At 41.9% G+C, this 19,254-nt stretch overlaps 1 protein-coding gene across 13 annotated transcripts in view; it reads right to left on the reverse strand.

The window, feature by feature from the left end:
* BCAS3 (BCAS3 microtubule associated cell migration factor) overlaps nucleotides 1–19,254 on the reverse strand; it is a 299,564-nt gene that overhangs the window by 209,101 nt on the left and 71,209 nt on the right. For all 13 annotated transcript variants that reach the window (XR_005628832.1, XM_039720696.1, XM_039720699.1 and 10 more), the window contains 2 exons: nucleotides 17,861–17,994; nucleotides 10,228–10,492 (listed from right to left, as the gene is read on the reverse strand). Coding sequence is in view for 12 of the 13 variants with exons in the window: in XM_039720696.1 (XP_039576630.1) it covers nucleotides 10,228–10,492; nucleotides 17,861–17,994 (399 nt within the window). In the remaining variant the exon portion in view is untranslated. The remainder of the gene's footprint in view (nucleotides 1–10,227; nucleotides 10,493–17,860; nucleotides 17,995–19,254) is intronic.

Below are 19,254 nucleotides of genomic sequence, written 5' to 3' on the forward strand. Positions count from 1 at the left end.
AGGATCCTGAAAGAATGATGTGGAGGAAACCTCTGTTACTCTGCTCTTCAGTCCAGGCACAGCTCCTCATTAATGCAACCAAATCACTTCTTATCTGATTTCAGCTGAGTTTGAATCTATCAGTACCACAAATCCCATTTGTGCAGGGAAATGGAACTCCTAAATCACAGCCAAGCTTAAAACCAAAACCACACCCTCACACCTAAGGGATGCAAACACCAACTTATCAACAAAGTGAAATTAAACCCTTTTACCCGTTACATTTCAGCATGTGTAAGACAGGTCTCCAAGTGCTGCAGGATTTTCTTTGGTGTAAAATGTCAGTGAGCAAAGCAAAGAGGACTTGGCCCAGACAATTTTTTTTTCTGGTAGGAAAGTAATGATCAGAAGGATTTTAGCTTCTCTACACACTTTATTTGAAAAACTAAAGTGGTATCAAGCACCTCTCAGCCTTATAACAAAATGCTTCTATGTTGATTTTTTCCATTTTTCTTCCATTACTCCAATACAAAAAGCTCAGTAATGCAGTGTCATTAAAATTCAAACCCTGCTTGATTAGCTTTTATATCTTCCAGTATTTAACAGACTCCATTTCAAAGGGTACCATGAAGTCTACTGACATTAACACTACATATAAACATCTATAATTTGGTAAATAAAAATGCAGTAACTCCAGGCTATGCAATCATGTGGAGGCCAAGTTACAGGAAAATGAACCATGTTTGGCCATTATTTCTGTTTAGTGTAACACTGAGGATTCCTCAGCTACATTCCCTAATTGTATAATGCAAGGGAAATAAAATCCTCTCTAACTGGTAGGCAAAAAATGGCAGGAAAAACAGAAGTGTCATGGATGTGGTCGTTTATTTTGCTTTGCTTTTTATTCAATACAAAAAGTTTCCCGGATGAGAATGGAAAGCTTCCCAGCTTCAGTTCCAAGACTTTCACCCTCGTTTCTGACCTTTCCTCAGACATGTTCCAGTATAATCTGTAATCTACTACAGTCGGAAGAGGAAACAGCAGCGCCCTGGTGAGAAACGCTGCCTTGTGACCCGAGCAGAGAGCCCAGCGGAAGCAATGCTGGCTCACGGAGCCCTTGGAAGAGCCTGACAGACAAACTCGGTAACCACCAGCCCTAATTACTGCCAAAGGGGGCTTTTGCTTTCATGTTTTGTTTTATTCAGTCCAACATGTGTTATCTTTCTTTGTAGAATGCTAGACATTTTCCTAGAAAAAGTCAGGAAATGAATTATTTTAGTTAACGATCGCCTCTCAATTGAAGTTACATTGCCATTTCCTTGAATTGTGTCCTATCAAATTTAAACTCATTTCACACCCCAACCCTCAATATTTCCAGTACAATTAGACCCATTAAAGGAGGAATATTATGTCTTAGCTCCTGTACACACATCATGTAGCTACTCAGAGCTAAACCTATCACTAACTTGCTTCCATTGGAATGGATGGGAGAAAATAACGCAGCCGGTTGTTTTTGTAACATTTAAATCCGTTTGATATGGAACCTTTGGAAACACAGCTGCACTAAATCTCACGGTCACCCTCAGAAAGCAGAGCTTGCTCTCTGCTTGCATCCAGGCCAGGCATGTGATGGTGACAGCTCCTAAGTCAGGGTGCACAGCAGAGACACGCAAGCGCCAGCCCAAGTGTCTCGGTCACTGCTGGGACAGAGTCCCCTGCCCTCTCACCCGAGCTCCTTGAACTTCAGCAGCATCCACTCAAAATATGAACATGGCCTCGTACAGTCCCTTCCTCCCTCTGGAGTTTTTCTACTATCTCCAGTTTCAGGAACCAATAATCTCCTCTTTGCTCAGCAGAGAAGGAACTTCCATGATCCCTTTGCTGCCTGTGCCTCTACCTGGACAAAGATGGATTTCCTTAGAGAACAACCCCTCCATGACCACACACACAAATCTGGCACAATAATCATCTTTTGGGACTTATTTAACTAAAAATACAGTTTGTGCAGGGCTCAAGTCCATGTATGGGCAAAACTCGAAGTAAACCCAACCAAACTGGTTTGCCAGCTGTTGGCTCCAGGCTGTGTGCAGGCAGCGGCAGCTTCAGCTGGGCTGTTCCAGATGGGGTTACCAGCCAGAACAGCCAATCTGGCCACCCTCTGCTGGGTCCTCTCCAGCAAAGGCCAGGGCCAAGTCCATCCTCGTTGAAACAGATCTTGCACCTTCAGCTCTCCACAGATGGGGACAGTGCAAGGTTAGTTTCTTACAACTACTACAGGTAGAGCTGCACAGCATGCTGCAAACGAGCACGAAGGAGCAGTGCCATCCTCCCCAGCACGTGGCTGTAAGCCAGCTCTGGGCCAGAGGCTGTGGCTACCACAGCTCTGCACTGGAGTTTGCAAACTCTTGAGAGGACAGGACTCTGAGCTCAGGCTAACACTGCACTAATGAGGTTATCGTGCAGGCAGCCTCCGGGCGCTGCGGAGAGGCTCTGCTGCTCCGAGTTCTTGCACATGGGAATTCTGCTAACACTGTCTGCTGGTGAATGATGAAGCGCTTGAGAAAACAAGAATGCACTATTGCTGCCCCTCGTTGTGTCCATCCATCATAATTCAGATCAGCACAGATTTCAATTCAAAGCCTTCTTTCAGAACGACTCCGAGATGCTTCAGCATTGTAAACTTTGGAAAATTTTGGTGTCTCGGACTTCTCTTCCAAATGATACAGAATAAAATTATCTTTATGAGCTTAATGTTTTTTGTACTGAGACAGCAGAGTCAGAAAAACTCATCCGCTGCTCATAGAAACTGCAGAATGAACTGGGCTGGGAATTTCTGAAGGACATCTCTGTGTGCAAATGTGTTGGGTGAGGAGATAAGGAAAGTTTAATGGAAGCCCCTTACCCAAAGGGTTGAGCTAACTATATTTTATTTTGATGATAAACTACATGTTAATACATCTGTGATTTTTTAATCCTCACCTTTCCATGTCTGCCTTATTTTCCCTCTGGTTGCAACCATAAGAACAAATATTTTAGTATCTGAATTCAATCCTGGTTGAATACACCAGATTTATCCCAAGTTATGTGGAAAAAAAAAAAAAAGTGCCTTGAGAACCACTGCATTTGAGAACTTGATAATAATATCCATGGGTAATTATAATAAATGGCTTGTCTGAAACACCCATAGGATAGGAACTGAAGCAATCTGTCCCTCTTGCACCCACCACACACCCTTGGCAGCTCTGCTCTTTTACCCATGACCGTTGAGGATGTTTTCTGGCTCCGTGACAGCATCGTGACTCAGGTCATGAGAAGTGTCAAAGATGCATTTCCTTGAGATGGGAAAAAGCAACAGATTTTAACAGCCCACAAGGGCTAAGCGAAAAAGAATAAGCTCAATCAGCATATTTAAGGGTAAAGATAAACCTTTTAAAAGATAGAAGTATATTTTATTTCTAATCTTAAGGCTTACGTTTCTTTCCATAAAGTGTTTACATTTTTCAGGCTACCAAAGATGCACAGTTGATTAAATGCCTTACTTAAGAATAATAAACTGGAAAAAGAAAAAAGAGGGCAGCAAGGGCAACACCCATTTACTGCATAATCCATCACCAATCATACAGACAGAGAGTCTGATTCAGGCTGCAGACACCAGGGAGCAGCCCTGGATTCCCAGAATACCCACTGCCAGGGGAAGCAGAAGGTGTTTGGGCTTCAACTCAGCATGTCCATCAGATAAAATGATTGTTCCCACCAGCTCTTGCCCCATTCCTTCCCCTCGCTGGTTACTTACATGGAGCTTCACATGCTTTCACCTTCCCTCATGCCAAACCTCCCTTGTCATGCAACACCCTCCATACTTAAACCTCCTCCTTCAGCTGATACAGTCTCTTGAAAAACTCTAGATTCTACTTTCTCACCTTCTCATCCAACATATTACAGGCTTGTATCAGGTGAGCAAAGCTACTTTCTGTCATTTCACTGATGGCAGCTCCCTTGAACCACTTACATTCCTTGACCCACCAACAAATGTCTGGACTGCAGTGTCTCCCCTGTGCCAGTCCACTCTTCTCCTGACCTAATTCCAGCCTTTCCCCTTTGTGCTTTGGCCATGAACCATGCAGAGAATCTTTCCTGCGTCACTCCTTCAGTGACCAACTCTTTTCAGCTGTGCTGTTACTCCAAATCTCAATCCTAGTGATGGTTTTTGTGCTGATCACACTTATTTCAGCTGTACACAAGTGTACCTAACTGCCTGAACTGAGGCACTGAGAAAATGTAAAGTCAGGCAAGTTCCTTCTCATAGATCATTAATATTGCTATTTATCAATTTCCAATTGGCAACTGCAAAACCTGATCAAAGCACTGCATCAGCTGCAGGATGTCGTTACTACTTGCAGTGTGCAAAAAGGAAATGCACTAGCCTATCTTTTATGTACCTGGTCAGCTGGGGAGATTTACAGATAGAAAAATATGGGTTTACTGTAAACTAAGAGGGAGTAATCAAAGGAACAATTGAAATAACCATAGAATTACAAACTGTCATTCAGTAAGTCGTTTTCAGATAAACACTTAAAATTCCAGTTACCACTTTGTGGACTCCCTCAGTACCTGACTCTGACACATCAGCACTTGACCCTCTCAAAATTTCCTTCCATTTGAGGTTACCAAGACTGAAATCATCCATCTTGACAGGAAAACTTCAGTGGGACGTTCACATCTGTGGTAATCCCACTCCTCTCTGCCTTCCCCTCTCCCTTCACCTCGTGATCCATCTCTGCCATCACGGTCTCCTGTGCGCTGCCGATTATTTCCCCTCTGTCTGTCTACCCACAACCTCTCCGAAACTGTCTGCTCTGACCACTGCTACAGCATTTGCTGTGCTAAATCACTCAGTCATAGATTTTTACACTCCCTGTTTCCAGAGCTGCAATTCCCTTCTGATATCCATCTCCTTCAATTTTCAATCTATCTGGAATATTTGAAACTTCTCTTTCAAATATCAACGCAAACATGCCCCAGTCTTCGATCTATGCTGTTTACAAAAACCTGCCTCAGAAACACTTGATGTACAGACACGAACTTCCCTTGTGACAGAATTTATCAGTCTACTTCCCTACTTATCTGAAGGGAACGGATCTTTTCCTTCCACTTCAGAAACTAGCGAAAATACACCACCCACTTCTTTCACTCCACTGATTCTCTACCGATTACAAAAAAAAAAAAAAGGGGGGGAAAAAAAGGAGAGGGGGGGAAAGGCAGCTAAAACACAGCAAATACAGTTTCCTTAAACCCAGTAAGCTGCTGGCCGCTTCCCAAACTGGTGATTCCAGCTCTTCCCAGCCTACATGTGGGACCTTCCATCGCCACCACCGGGACTGCTTAAGAACGAAAGAATCATCACAGAATCACACAATGGTCTCTAAAAGTCACTAGCAGAAAATTCCCACCATGTAAATTAATTTGGGGTTTTTTCTCAACTGCCTTAAAACCGTGAAGCGAAACTTCAAGTGAAGTTGTGAAGAGAATCGCTCAATGCTTCGGGCAGCACAGAGAATGTGGAGGGTTTATATTTGCAAACAAATAAATATTTACGGTGCCCATGCAAGCAGCTCAGTGCCTGTATTAGTGAAAAAGAGAGGGGTTTATCCTCGTCGCCACCATTTGTCCGCGTTACGGCGCTTCCCCGCCAGGTCCCCCTCAGGGCCGGCCCCGCCTGAGGCGCCATGGCCGGGGAGAGGGCGCCCCCTGCAGGCCGCGGTGGTGAGGCGGGAGCTGAGGGAGCCGGGGCGAAATCGGCGCTAAGAAACGGAGCCGCAAAAGGAATTATTTGAAATTATTTGAAATTACGATTAAATTTAAAAAGAGACGAGTGTGACGCTGTGGAGAAACACGACAGTGACACAAATAGGAATGTTAAAAGCACGATAAAACAATGCAGCTCGCTCTGCTGTTTCCACGCAAACTGTTTCTGCCGTGAGACGCTACAAAGAGAAAAATTAAACTTAATAGAGTTTTCCAAGAACCGTTGTCAGCTCGTGTTCACAGCGTTTCGTGAAGGAATTGCCCTCCAGTGCTTTAAGTTATTATACAGTTAATTTTCTTTGAAACTATTTTTGTCTGCCTCTCTCTAAATAGGTGGTTTCTTAAGTGAGTGTTACTTAAAGGAAACCAATCTGTTTTTCAGGAAGGGCTGATGATGTCAGTCCTTTCAACTCTCCTTTCCCATAAGAATTCTTCTAGTAAAAGGAGTTTCACTCTGGGAAATAGTGAAAAGTAACGTGAAAATATGTAAAGCATCTCAGGCTGCATGTTTATCAAACTTCCAGTTTTACGCTTGGATTTTAATCATATTGCGATTGTGACAAATGAAGGAAAAGCAAGAGAAAACCATTTGGTTTTTAAACTTAGAAAAGATTTTGCAATGAAAAACGTGCCATACTAAAATATTTATAAAGAGAAAAATACAAGCCTGAATGCACTGTATCGAGAACAACATGATTTTTAAATAATTCTAAATTTATATACTCCCTCTCAGCATCGGTATTAAATCTGAAACAGAACCACGGCGTACTATGAACAGTTTTTTGGCAAATAAATAAATACTTCAATCCCCAATGAAATGCAAGGCAAATTCAGAGAGTATCGTATTATTATGGAATATTTTTAGTAGGTGTAGATGTGTAGCTGTAGATCCAATGTTAACTGACTGGATTATTATTTGTTCTGGTGCTGGAAATTCCTGCAGCCAACAACAGAGAAAACCGAGCGAGCAGAGCTACACAGACTTTATTTCACTTACTGGCCGTGCAAGAATTAATGACATTCTGTAAATTTTAATTTGCAGGATTAAAAAAATTGGAGTTATGTGCAGTTTTCAACCGTCCAAGTAAAGCATTGCATTTTTACAGCTAAATGTTCCTTGTGTCCTGAAGAGAACACAGAGAACTTTGCAACACCAAGGACATTGCTCTGCTTTAACTCCTCATCCTTTAATCCTCACAGCGTACCTGCCAGACAGGTAAGGACCATAAACCCAATTTTATACAAGTGAAATGGTCACATAAGGCCATACTTTACCCTAATGTTCACCCCAACAACCAATCGATGTTGTAATAGTCTTATAATAGTAAAAGCCCATAAAAGGATCCCGAGATTAACTCAGATATTCCTGACAACACACTCTGGCAATCCAAGGGAATGACAAAAATACAACCTCGCTGCATTAAGAGACAGAACAGCCCAAACAAAATCTCTGTCGGCTCTAAAAGGTGCAAAGGAAATATCTCTTTATCATCCTGTATTTAACAGTTTACTTCATATTCTGCTGGAAAGAACAAAGCCAAACAATGATTCATTTGGAAATGAAATCATCCCTACCCCCAGCAAAGGCTGACTTTGTGTGGGTAAACAGTCCTAGGGTGCTCCAACACAATGTAAATAGATTGCCTTGCTACTATATACACAGCAAACAGTTTCATTTCGAGACTAGGAGGAAAAAAACAAGTGAGAAAAATACGACAGAGCCCGAGCTCTGAAAATATTTACAAGAACAAAAGCTAATCACAAGTTACTATCAATAAGTTACAATTGCTATGCAAAAGGGAAGATAAGATAGTGCAGTATTTTGGCCTAAGGAATATCAGCAGAACGATTAAAAGCAGTTTTTTAATGTAGGGTTCACTGAAAATTGGAAAAGATGTAAGAGGAAAATCGTGATGACGTGACTCCACACAGAAAAATCCTGCAGTTTGCCACAATCTCCTCTGAATCAGTCACTTAATCAACACCTTGTCCCAGAGAATGGCTCTCTCCAGGACACGGTCTCTAGCTTTATTTCCATTATAATCATCTGCACTTAGAGGGGTGATTAAGGAACATAACAGTTATTCTTCTTGAAGAAAGCTGCAAAATTAAAGTCATTCCACACGCAGGGAACAGAGATTATTACTGTTGTCACACAGCAGAGAGCTGACAGACAAAATCAGCTGAATAAAATTCACCAAGGGTTGCAGAGCGAGTTAGAAGTACAGCAAAGAATTAAACCCAGAACTGCTCTTTTCTGTTTCGAGTGCTCGTTTACACTTCTGTCACCAGACTGCCTCGACTCCTCCAAACAACAATAATTTAACATTATAATATGGTAAGGAGCTGTTACAATCTGAGTAAACACATCTTAGCTCACAAATTAAAATAATCATCGGTCTCTGACTAATCCTGCTGCCACACACACACACACACATACAATTCCTCTGCTGAAAGTTGCTCCGAACTTCAGGGGTCTTTTACAAGTTGATGATAAATGGCTTTTTATAAAAAGCTTAGAATAGGGTTCAATATCCTGCCTGCCTTTAGCCAGGGGAACTGAAAGATTACTGAAATGAAAAAGCAGCAATAAAATTACTGAAAATATTACAGTACTTTACCAAATGGACTCTTTCAAACGCAACTATTTTTTTTCTTAATTTTTTTTTAAGGCATCTGTGCTAACTCCTCTACAAATCCCCACAAATTTCTCATGGAAAACGTTCATATGAAGTTTTGCAAGTTACCAACACACAATCATAGCACGTGTCCAACTTCTGCACTGCGGAAGTGATGAGCACAATCTGTGTGAAGTCCTCCAGAAATCAAAGTCACCTTCCTGCCTTAATTCTCAGCACCCATGTGCAGACTTCCAGTGGAGCTGTTTGTTTAAACAGAGCTCATTTTCAAGCAGTGATGGCTGCACAGAGATCTTGAAAGAAATCTGATTTATTATCTTTCAAGACAGACATCTGCAAACTGAAGCCCCAGAACTCTTGAGACACTCCCCTAAAAGCTGCTGCCTTTCTTTGTGACTCGTCCATGCATGCCTGCCTCCTACCTCCACCACTGAGCATCCTGAAACTGCTGATTCTTCTTTTTTAAAAGTGTCAAATCTATTCAAAACTTCCAATGTACCTCAGAGGATTGTAAAGGCAACAACTTACTGCAATTTCCCTTGACAGAAAATAGAACTGGCTGGGTGATAGCCACACAAATTGACAGTTCCTTCCTCTTCTCTCCATGATGTTCACAGTTACAAGTAGTTGGATGTGCCATAGCAAACCTTTGGAGCACTCCCCAGCCTGTTTCAGGCTGAGCTGCTGAACAGAGATGAGAGGAAGTCAAATGGTAGATACACAACTGTCTCCAAAGAGGAAGAAAGCTCAGAGCACGTTTTGGGTGCCTTCCAGTGGCTCCAGGCAGAAGAGGATGGCTCCAGAACAGCCACGCACAAACCTTTGTTCAGAGAAGTCCAAAGAAAGGCAAAAACAGAGAGGGTTGTTCTGAGACAAGTCTGGTTCCCTTAATAATCACCAAGTCATAAAATAGTTCCTTTGATTCAGAAATCCCACAAAGGTTCTCTCTATAGCAGAAAGCCCAGCACATAGTTGGGCTTTCACAAGAGCTCCTAATCCTCCTCATAATTAGGGAAGAGGGACTGTTCCTGGCCATTTTTAATACTCTCAGACTGGAAAAGGGTGCCTACCCCAAACAAACTGCTATTCAAACTTTCACTTCCATGGAACTTGTGACTTACTCTCAACAGAAAGGAGGCATAAGGATGCAGCAAATCCTGATTGCAAACAAAACAGCTTCTAGCACAGACCTCATGAAAGAGGAAGGCTGAAAGAAAAGACTGAAAAAGCTGTGACATTGATAATTTTTGAACATTTTTTGAAGCTCCCCTTCACATCCTTCGAGTTTCTCCAAGGCACATCCACCACAGGAACAGCATGGACAGAGCAGTTCTTACAGATTATTTTACCTTTACACATTATTTGTCACATGTTTCCACACACACACAAAAAGCAGACACAAATCTGTGCCATCAGCTTCCCACTGCCTTGTTCCCACATTTCTCCTCAAGCAGTATTTACTGTAGATATCCAGATGTGCTTTGTGACCAAGGCAAATGAGCAATGAGAATTTTAGGCAACAAAATTCTTTGAATACAGACCAGTTTACTGACTGTATGCTACATGGAAATAAAACTTGAAGACCCCCAACCTTTCAGTTTTGAGTAGAAATTATTAACACACCTGTGACAGCATCACTTACTTAAAGCAAGCTGCAAAACTAGAACTGTCTTTCCAAAATGTTTCCACCTTGGCGCATTCCTGCAGTATCTGCATACATAAAGTATTTTTGCACAATATCTACAACACTTTATGAAACTCATATTCCCCTCATGAGGGAAAGAAAGGAAGAGAGTGGATTTACCGTGGAGAGGGGAGCCAGAGGGGCTGCTGGACAGGCCGGGCACGGGGCTGCAGCGCCCGCCCTGCTTCGACGTCAGCTCCTGCTCAATCTCCTCCAGCCCCGCGCTCTTCTGGAAGCGGCTCATGCGATTGACCACCCGTGGGGACATGTGAGTCCTCACACAGGGCTGGCCCCCGTAGGGGTTGATGGGGAAGACGTGGGAAGTGCCTCGGAGTGTGCTGACCACCACCCAGCGGCAGTCGTGGCTGAAGGAGATATCCTGTACCTGGAAAAGAGGCGTGACAGGGGAATGAAGCCAACCTCCAACACAGGGGTCATGTCTCAAACACAAATCTGAACTGGAAACGGGGGAAAAAACCCCTCACATTTAGGCAATAAATTGAATTTTGGTGCATTTATCAATGAATTTAGTATTCAGTATACACACTGTAATTCACAGTTCCAAACTTTTTAAAATATTCTGAGATTGTGACAACAGACCATGCTGCAAAGTGCTGCAGAAAGCCACAAGATCTTGATGTAGTTCTCAAACAGAATTTTGTTCTAAAAAGAGCTGGGAAATTGTTTCAATTACATGTTTTGTATTTGCTGGTTTAATCTTCAGAGATTGCCCAAAAACGGGAAAAGGGAGGGATGAGAAGAAAAGAGAGAGATCTCACCACTGGGCCTGATTTTGAAAAATACTGGCACAAGTCTTATTTTAGCTTAAAATGGTCAGTTTTGAAGCAAATATAAAAATATAGTTAAGCATTTTCCACTACAGTTACTCCTTGCATAGATCTCAGATACGAAGTCCAGAAGGATTTAATTCTCTTTCAAGTGTGCTTTACACAACGCTTTGATAGAAAGCAAATTCTTGTTCCTGAAGGAATGCTTTAAAAGAGAGATTAAAGTTTGTTTCCAAGCCCGTCCTGGCAGACAACTCAAGAAAACAAGTAGTCGAAGTTAAAATGATTTATCATAGAGAAAAAAAGTCCTGAAACAATTCTTCCAAAAATGTTTTTAAAGGTAAAAGCTGACTAAAAGGAACCATGGACACAAGTGGGATTTAACACAGCAAACAAACATATAGATGAAGGATTAGTTTTCATTATATTATTAAACAGCATAAACTAAATAAAATTCTTTAAGATTTCACTGAAGCCAGTTTTACAATGCACCAGGCACTCAAATTGGAGTAAACACTGATAAAATCTTGACAAATATTCCAGAAATGCACTCCAGCCATTCCAGACAAAAGCAGCAAAGTATTCATCGAAGTGCAAGTTTCCAACTGAGCCTGAAGCCTTGGAGATAAAAAAAGGATTAAAGTCTGGTGACTTGTGACAAGATATTTGATTGACAGACTGTCACTACACAAAATGCTTCATCAACATTGCCGAGATCAACTAAAAGCAGCGGCACACACCTGCTCCTTTGAGTCCTGGTGACATCCCCAAAGGAGCTGCCACCGAGGCAGCTCAGCCAGCTCCCAGCCTGACAGCTCTGGCACTTCCAGGATCCGGTCTGAAACACCTACAGTGCAGCACTCAGAGCTCCGAGCTTGCTTACAAAGTGTTTCACCTTAACAGATTGCTTAGAAGGGATTAGAGACCCCACAGGGATTAATAAGGGCTCCAAAAAAACCCCAAAGGCTGTGGAGTCAGGGAAAACGATGGAGAATTTCAGTACTTGCTGTTAAAGTGGCAAATTCTCCTGGTCAAAAGCAAACATATGAACTGTGTAGAAACTGCCACTCTCAGTTACAACAGAACCATGAGATGACAGAGAAAAAATTCCATCTCACTGTAGCATGCAACAAAACTGTGTGTTTCTACTTTAGTACTCAGTTTCCAGTTGGCACCCTGAGGGTTGTGTTCTTTCAAAAACTACCCACAACAGCCATGGCAAATGACAAGCCCAGCCAAGAAACTGGGAAACAATCACTACAGGATGTTTTTTTTTCCCTCAGTGTAAACATTACACAGAAAAAAAAGTATTCCTGATCTACAGGAAGAAAGTGTGGAACTCCATAATGCCAAATGCTCTCTTTAAAAAAGCACTCACAAACACTGGCTGCAGTGGCCATGGCTGCCTAAAACATGGCTGAAACCACAAAGGCAGAAGGGTTCTAATGCTCAGGAGTAACATGGAAAAAAGCATTGACAGAAGAGTGTGCAATGAATTAAGATTTACAGGAACAGAGCTATGAAACCCTGCTCAGCAGTGGCAAAGAGCATTTGGGAAGCTGCTGCTGCTGCACGTGATTCACCTATTGGTCACTGGTCTCCAGCACGGCCTCGTTTGTCTTTCACAGATTCAGGAGGTGCCTGTGAAAGACACCTCCTTGTCTTTCACAGGCACCCCAAGGAGGTGATTCAGAGAATAATTCCAATTCCAAGGGCATGAATTGAACACGCTCACAGCAAACCAGCACAAACCCATCCGTGCAGCACGAAGGAGCCCGTGACTCCCCAGGAGAACTGGAAGGAGGCATGGAGCAGGCTGAAAGGACAGTGCTCATCGTGGCAGTCTCAGAAACAGCTTCAAAACTCAGCTGTGTCCATGAACAAAGCCCTATAAATTATGGCCTGGGCCGTGCTGTTCCCCACCACGTTCCTGTACATTATGCTGAGTTCTCGACTGCTCGGAGTATAAACAAACTGCACAGTGGCCCATTAGTGGTTTTCAAGTTTATGCTAAGCGTTGCAGTTTATTGCTGTTCTTTAGGTTAATGTACTATTATTTCATGTATTTATAATATATTTCTGGATTTGTTGTTAATTATGATGTAATGTTTAGATACCAAAGATCAATCAAGACCCCATAGTGTTTACAGATATATGTTAATAAAGTACAAAGTACACCAAATCTCTCACGATGCAAAGTTTATTCTATAGCTCAAGGTCAATGTCACATTTAATACTCACGTCTGTATTTTAAAATTTTATCTATCCTCTTCTGTCTGGACCAGTAAAGGGAGTTACAGACCTGAGATTTTGTTAATTTAGGAACCCCTAAGATGTTTTCAAATTCTTTTCAGTCCCAGACTCTCCAGCTTTCTTGCAGGCTCCCTTCAGGTAGTGGAAGGCCACAAATGCACCACTCCAAAGCCTCCTCTTTTCCAGGCTGAACAATCCCAATTCTCTTAGCCTTTCCTCATATGAGAGGGGCTCCAGCCCTCTGAGTATTTTGGTGGCCTCCTCTGGACTTCCTCCAAAAGGTCAATGTGCTTCCTGTCTTCTCCTGTTTCCCTCCAATTACTCTTCTGTGCTTCTTTATAACTTCCACTTCTCTATTTCCCCGTGCTTTGAACATTATGATGTAAAATCCTCCAGAAAACTGAATTAAAATGTAGCTACCACTCAGAGCCTGCCCTGAATGACACAGTCAGGTAATTTAATACAGAGAGTCCTCCAAGGACATGGCACATGTCAACAGCTTCTCTGAGGATCAGCTTTCAATACTGTACAGCTCAAAAAATAATTTCTGATATTACAGAATCACAGGATGGCTTGGTTGGGGTGGAAGGGACCACAGAGCTCATCTGGTCCAACCCCCCTGCCCAAACAGGGTGAGCCCAGAGCACCTGGCACAGGACTGTGTCCAGGTAACTCACATAACAGAAAGGCAACCTCACAACGCTGAACCTTGGATTTGAGTAATAATGATCAGAAATAAACCACATTTTCATCTTCCTAGCACTCTTTTTTTCCTTCCTACAACCCCTCTGTCAGTCGTGTGGAGTTATACCAGGTGCAATCTGTATATTCTTGTGCATTTTACTGCATTTAATTAAACCTGGAGAGTGGGACCAGCAGTGCTGCAACACGAACGTGACCTGTTCATGATCACTGTGCTGTGTCACAGAGAAAAAACACCCTGATTTGAAGCACAGGACTCAAGTATTGAATTATGCTGTGCAGGGAGATGGCAGAAAGAAAAAACCAGTATCATTAAGCAATGAGAAAGAGCAGCAGTCCCGAGGAGGTAAGGGTCAAAATAAATTAGAAAACTGGTCTGCATGTGAATTTTTTTGGCTGAGAAAATTAAGGAAATGATGTAGCAACAAACATAAATGAAAAAATAATAAAATCATGGTCTACACAACATCATTTATCAGACCCACACAGACCCAACTGTGTCTCCCCATGTCCTCAACACTGATTTCAGCTGTGTAAAAGCAAGGGCAGAATGTGGGCACAGTGAGAGATTCACGTGGGCTCTTTAAGCAGAGCTGAGCTCTGCACCAATAACTGAGCTGCAAATGCCACTGCTCAGGGCTCCATCTCCCCAGGGCAGCCAAGCTACTTCTGACTGCAGCAGCTTCTTCTTGTCAGCTCTCAGCTGCACTGATCAACTTCCCCAAACCAATCCTGATTATTTCAAGCCCATCCCCAGCTTCTTTCCTAGAAATAAGAAAGTCTTCCTAGTCTTACAGAGTCTATTTCAATACCCAACTATGGGCATGTCACAGACAGGAAGGAATTCCTCGTGGCCATGGACATTCACATCCAATATCTGGAAGTTGTCCCAATGTTTCACTACCTGGGCACAGGGCGTGACACAACCTTGAGCAGTGTGTGTGGAACCACATCACTGAAACATTTGTGCATTCCCTGGAAAAGCATCACATCAGCGTGCAGCCAGGCTGGAATGTTTTTATCATTCCCTGTTTACCTTCTCCCACTGAATCAGTTCTAGCTGCAGTTTGGGAGTGGGAATAACAAAAGTCTGAGAGAGTAAAGGATTACAGAGGAGCTGGCCAGCAGCCAGCTGATGCTATCGTGCCGTTTATTTGTCCTAGGCTGAGATAATGCTGTTTGCAGGGATTTTGTTTTTGCTGTTTACAATTTCAGATCAAAGAGAAAGGATCATCAGGTGACAGGCTAACTTTCATCTGCAAGTAAATGAGCTTCCTCAGTTCAGAACATGCTATGCCTTCATTAAAAACCTTCCAGAATGCTCCTGGGTAAAAATATGAGTGCAGTAAGTGTTGCCTCACAACACAAGAGCTGGAGGACAAGAAAATGTGTCCTTAACCAAAATGTGCAGCACATACACGTGCACATTTCTCCTCTTTACAGCTGAACTGTGCAAGCACAGGTCCTCTGAGAGGTTCAGCTCTCTCTGACTCAGTAAAATAATCAGCCCTTGCAATGGACCTTCCTGGAGTTACTCAGTGCTGCTCTTTGTCCTCTTAAGGGAGAAAAATATAAAATCTAGAGCACAAGTGGCACTCAAAGGCTACAAGATCTCAGTCTGGTACAACCAAACAGGGACTTCTGTCTGTGTCTGCAGAACAGTGACTTTGAAGGCTGTGACCTTGGGACTCAGTGAATGATCTGAGCACTTCACATTCTGCCATGGTCATTGTCTTCACCATTCCCTTCTGAGAGAGAGGTCCACCTTCCATCCCACCCCATCTTCTTCTGAGTCACAAAAGGGAGATTTTGGGAAAAGTGGGGTGAAGCTGTCAGCCAAAATCTCACATAGAAAAGCAGAGCTGCTTTCAGCAGGGACATTAAAATCCCACATATAACATGGCCATAATGATGATGGTTAAACAATTTATAATGGGCACTAGCTAAACAAATTCTGACACTGATAATCACTCATGTCCATCAACACAAATTAGAACTTTTTATAGCTCCAGTACAGAAGGTGACCTTTAAGACCATTGGCCTTGATTCACAGTTAGTTTTTAAAACAGGGGGGGAAAAAAAGAAAAAAGGAAAAAGGTCTGGTAGCAAATGTACAAATACTGTTCTAACCAGACAGGAGGCACAGAGGCTCCCAGTGTGGGCTGCACTGAGAGTTTTACATTGAGCAGTCTCCAAAATTCTCTAATGCTCCTCATACATGAAATTCACAAAACAAAAGAGCAGCACCAGCAAACTCTCCTCTCATTGAACAGCAAGAAGTGCTGTTATTCCAAACTAAAAAAGTAAACCAATCCCTCAAATTACATAAATATTTTAAACTATGTGTGTTGAGAATCACAGGTACCAATGCAGTATTGTTTAATTATCCAGGGAGCTGTGAAATCCACCAACACACCTCAGACTGGCTAGAATTTTCTCTATTTTATGCCATTCCAAAAGCTATACTGTTCACATCCCAAATGAAAACTGTGTGGCAAACTAGAAAAAAATTTTACTATGTTGATTCTGAGAATTTTAATGCAATGCTTTCACAGAGATGCTAATACTATATCCCAAAAAAACATGTATCAATAAGGGTTCCTTCTCTAAAACATGTTCTGTTTGGTTTCCAATGTGTGCCTTGAAAACAAATTTATCAGCTGTAAAAACCAGAAGAACATCTTTGTTCCCCATGACTGAAGTCCTGTGCTTTGGGTTTCAATATTGAGTCTTTGTATGAAGGGAGAACAAAAATAACTCTAAAACATTAAACACCTTATAGAACATGCCCAAGTAGATGGCAGAGTATGTGCATACACACAGATCTCACTGCTCTTTGCAATATTTATAAAAACTACTTGTTAGTACTATATATATTATCCCAAATGAACAGTTTTTCCTAATTTCCTCTCACTTTCCAGACTGGTTATTCCTTCTTATAGTAAACTATTGCCTGTAACAGCAATTCTGCTTTTCCAGAATGGTAGCAGGAAAGCTTTAGAATATTTAAACTCCCAGAAATGCAAATTCACCCAGCTCAAAACTTGATCAACCACTGCTACATTCAGTAAATCTTTCACATTCCACTTGTTATGGTGAGAAACTTGAAAGAAACTGCTCAACTCCCAGGGAAAAAAAAGGTTTGAAGGAACTGTAATCAGGTACCAGAAGCAGGGAGCTCCCCGTGCCAGGGTGATAATCACAGAGCCCCAGGCTGTCCCTGTCACAGTGCTTTACATCTGCCAGGCTGTCACAAGCCTGTGCTTCCCGTGTGTAATTGCATCAGCAAGTGCAACACTCATTTCTTACCCTGTGGTGACATTTTGATTCTGTGTTTAAAGCAGGTTCCTCAGCAGTTCCTCAGTGCTCCAAAGGTGAGGCTCTGCTGTGAAGGACTCCAGCAGAACTCGCTGCTGCACAGCCACAGCCCTGCCAGTGAGAGCAGATCCCTTTTCCCCACCTCACAGCAAATCACTTCACTGAGCATTGCTTAAAATACAATTCCAGACTTCTCCACCCTTGGACAACATCCTAACTCAGCCCTGCATCTCTGAGAGGGGGATTTTTCAACAGGGAAGTTAAACAGGGGAGTCTCTGCAGGTTCCCCCACTGTGCTAAGAAAAGTTAATCACAGCCTTTTGATTAACTCTTCCTTTCAACTCTTTAATTGTCTGTCTGTGGCTTTTACCACCAGAGCCAGGCAAACGCTGACAGTTCCTTCACGGGCACGAGACAAATGTTGAACATGTTACATGAGAAAAGGTTAAGTGCAAACACAGCCAATAATCGGGGCTCTTTGGAGGCAGTGCCAGATCTGAATAAATCTGACAGCACCTCATTGCAAAGGGCAAGAATTTATTATTGTCCAGGTTAAACGCTCTGCTCTTATCCCTTCTGTGGCTGGAGCACAAGAAAGGCTCTTTGTGTGCTGAAACAAACATTAAAGTGCCAACATACACAGAATGTATAAGGTGTCTGGGGATTATTCTTCAGCAAAGAGTTTCACTTACTTTGGCTTCGGTCTCTCCCCTGTGAAGTGTGTACAAGTGATGGACGGCACTTTGTGATGATGACCAAGGATGTGTCAGGATTTGGAAAACATGGAAATCATGGCCTAATGTGTCAGTGGTGACCAGCAACATCCCTGGGGAGCAAAAGAAAAAAAAGAAACACAAAAGCGTAAAAGATTAATCGCGGCAAAAGAAGAGGCTTAAAGTGTCTGTCTAAAAAACACTGAGTGTGGCTTACATTTGGGGTTTGGAAACAGAAGAAAACACAGAAAATTACTGAACTGAAAGGGATTCACCTCATAAAAATGAATCAGGACTTCAACTGAAATCATATTCACAGTACTACGACTTAAGTATTAATGTATTAAGATAGTATTACAACACAAATCTATAAAAACATCTGAAAAATCTGAATATTCCAACAAATTTGAGAACTGTGTGGCCAATATGAAGCATTGAAGTGATGAATGTTACAGCAAAACCCCAAAATGCTCTTCCCTGGGCAAGAGCCAGTCTCAAAAAGATTGATGTCTCCACAATAACAATTTTTGGAAGAAGAGATCATCGAAATCCAGCCAAAACAGCCCATACCAAAACAATCCTGAAGAAGCATCTTCCTTATAAAGAATCTCTCTAATTCATTGGGGAAAAGCAGAGTTGAGAGCTTTCAAATGAAACACTAAATGAGGTACCAGGTTCATTGAAATCAGGTCACTGGTGGAGGTACTGAAATGATTCAATTAGATCAGCAGAACCACAGTAACTTACATTTGCTATTTACTTTTTTATCCCACGATGTCTCAGCCTACAACCCAGTTTTAAACATTTACAAAGATACTTGAAGTCAATTTGCCATAAATTTACACCAATTTATACAAAAAATTTAAGTATTTTTGTGCATACAAGGAAATTACAGCATCATGGCAGAACTCAGGATTACAGTAACAAATTACAGATTTTTTTTTTCTGTTATTAATGAAATTTAATAGGTTATCACCCAAAGTAACCCTCTGACATTTAGTTAACATCAAGTACAAAGTGATTTTAGCAGTTTAATAGTGACATTCTAAATAATTTTCAAGATTCCCATCTATTAAAGAAAAAACAGAATTCCACTCAGGTCTGTTGCAGCATTTCTCCACATAAAGCACAACTGAAATCTTTTACCCTGCAGGAAGAGAACTTAGTCCCCATGTTTTACATGTCACTTATCCAGAGGATAAATATCTTATTTCTGCCATAAATGAGAGTCCATTGCCTTCATTTATTTACAGATGATACCAGAAACTGCTTTTCCCTCAGCTGCCCCAGATACCAACAGCACACATTTGAAACCTCTCACATGTTACCACTGATTTCTACTTTACAACACTTGGAAAAATTTAGTATTAAGC

The sequence above is a fragment of the Passer montanus genome, unplaced genomic scaffold (genome assembly GCF_014805655.1).
Source record: "Passer montanus isolate IOZ18808 unplaced genomic scaffold, ASM1480565v1 scaffold44, whole genome shotgun sequence".
In the NCBI taxonomy this organism is placed as follows: domain Eukaryota; kingdom Metazoa; phylum Chordata; class Aves; order Passeriformes; family Passeridae; genus Passer; species Passer montanus.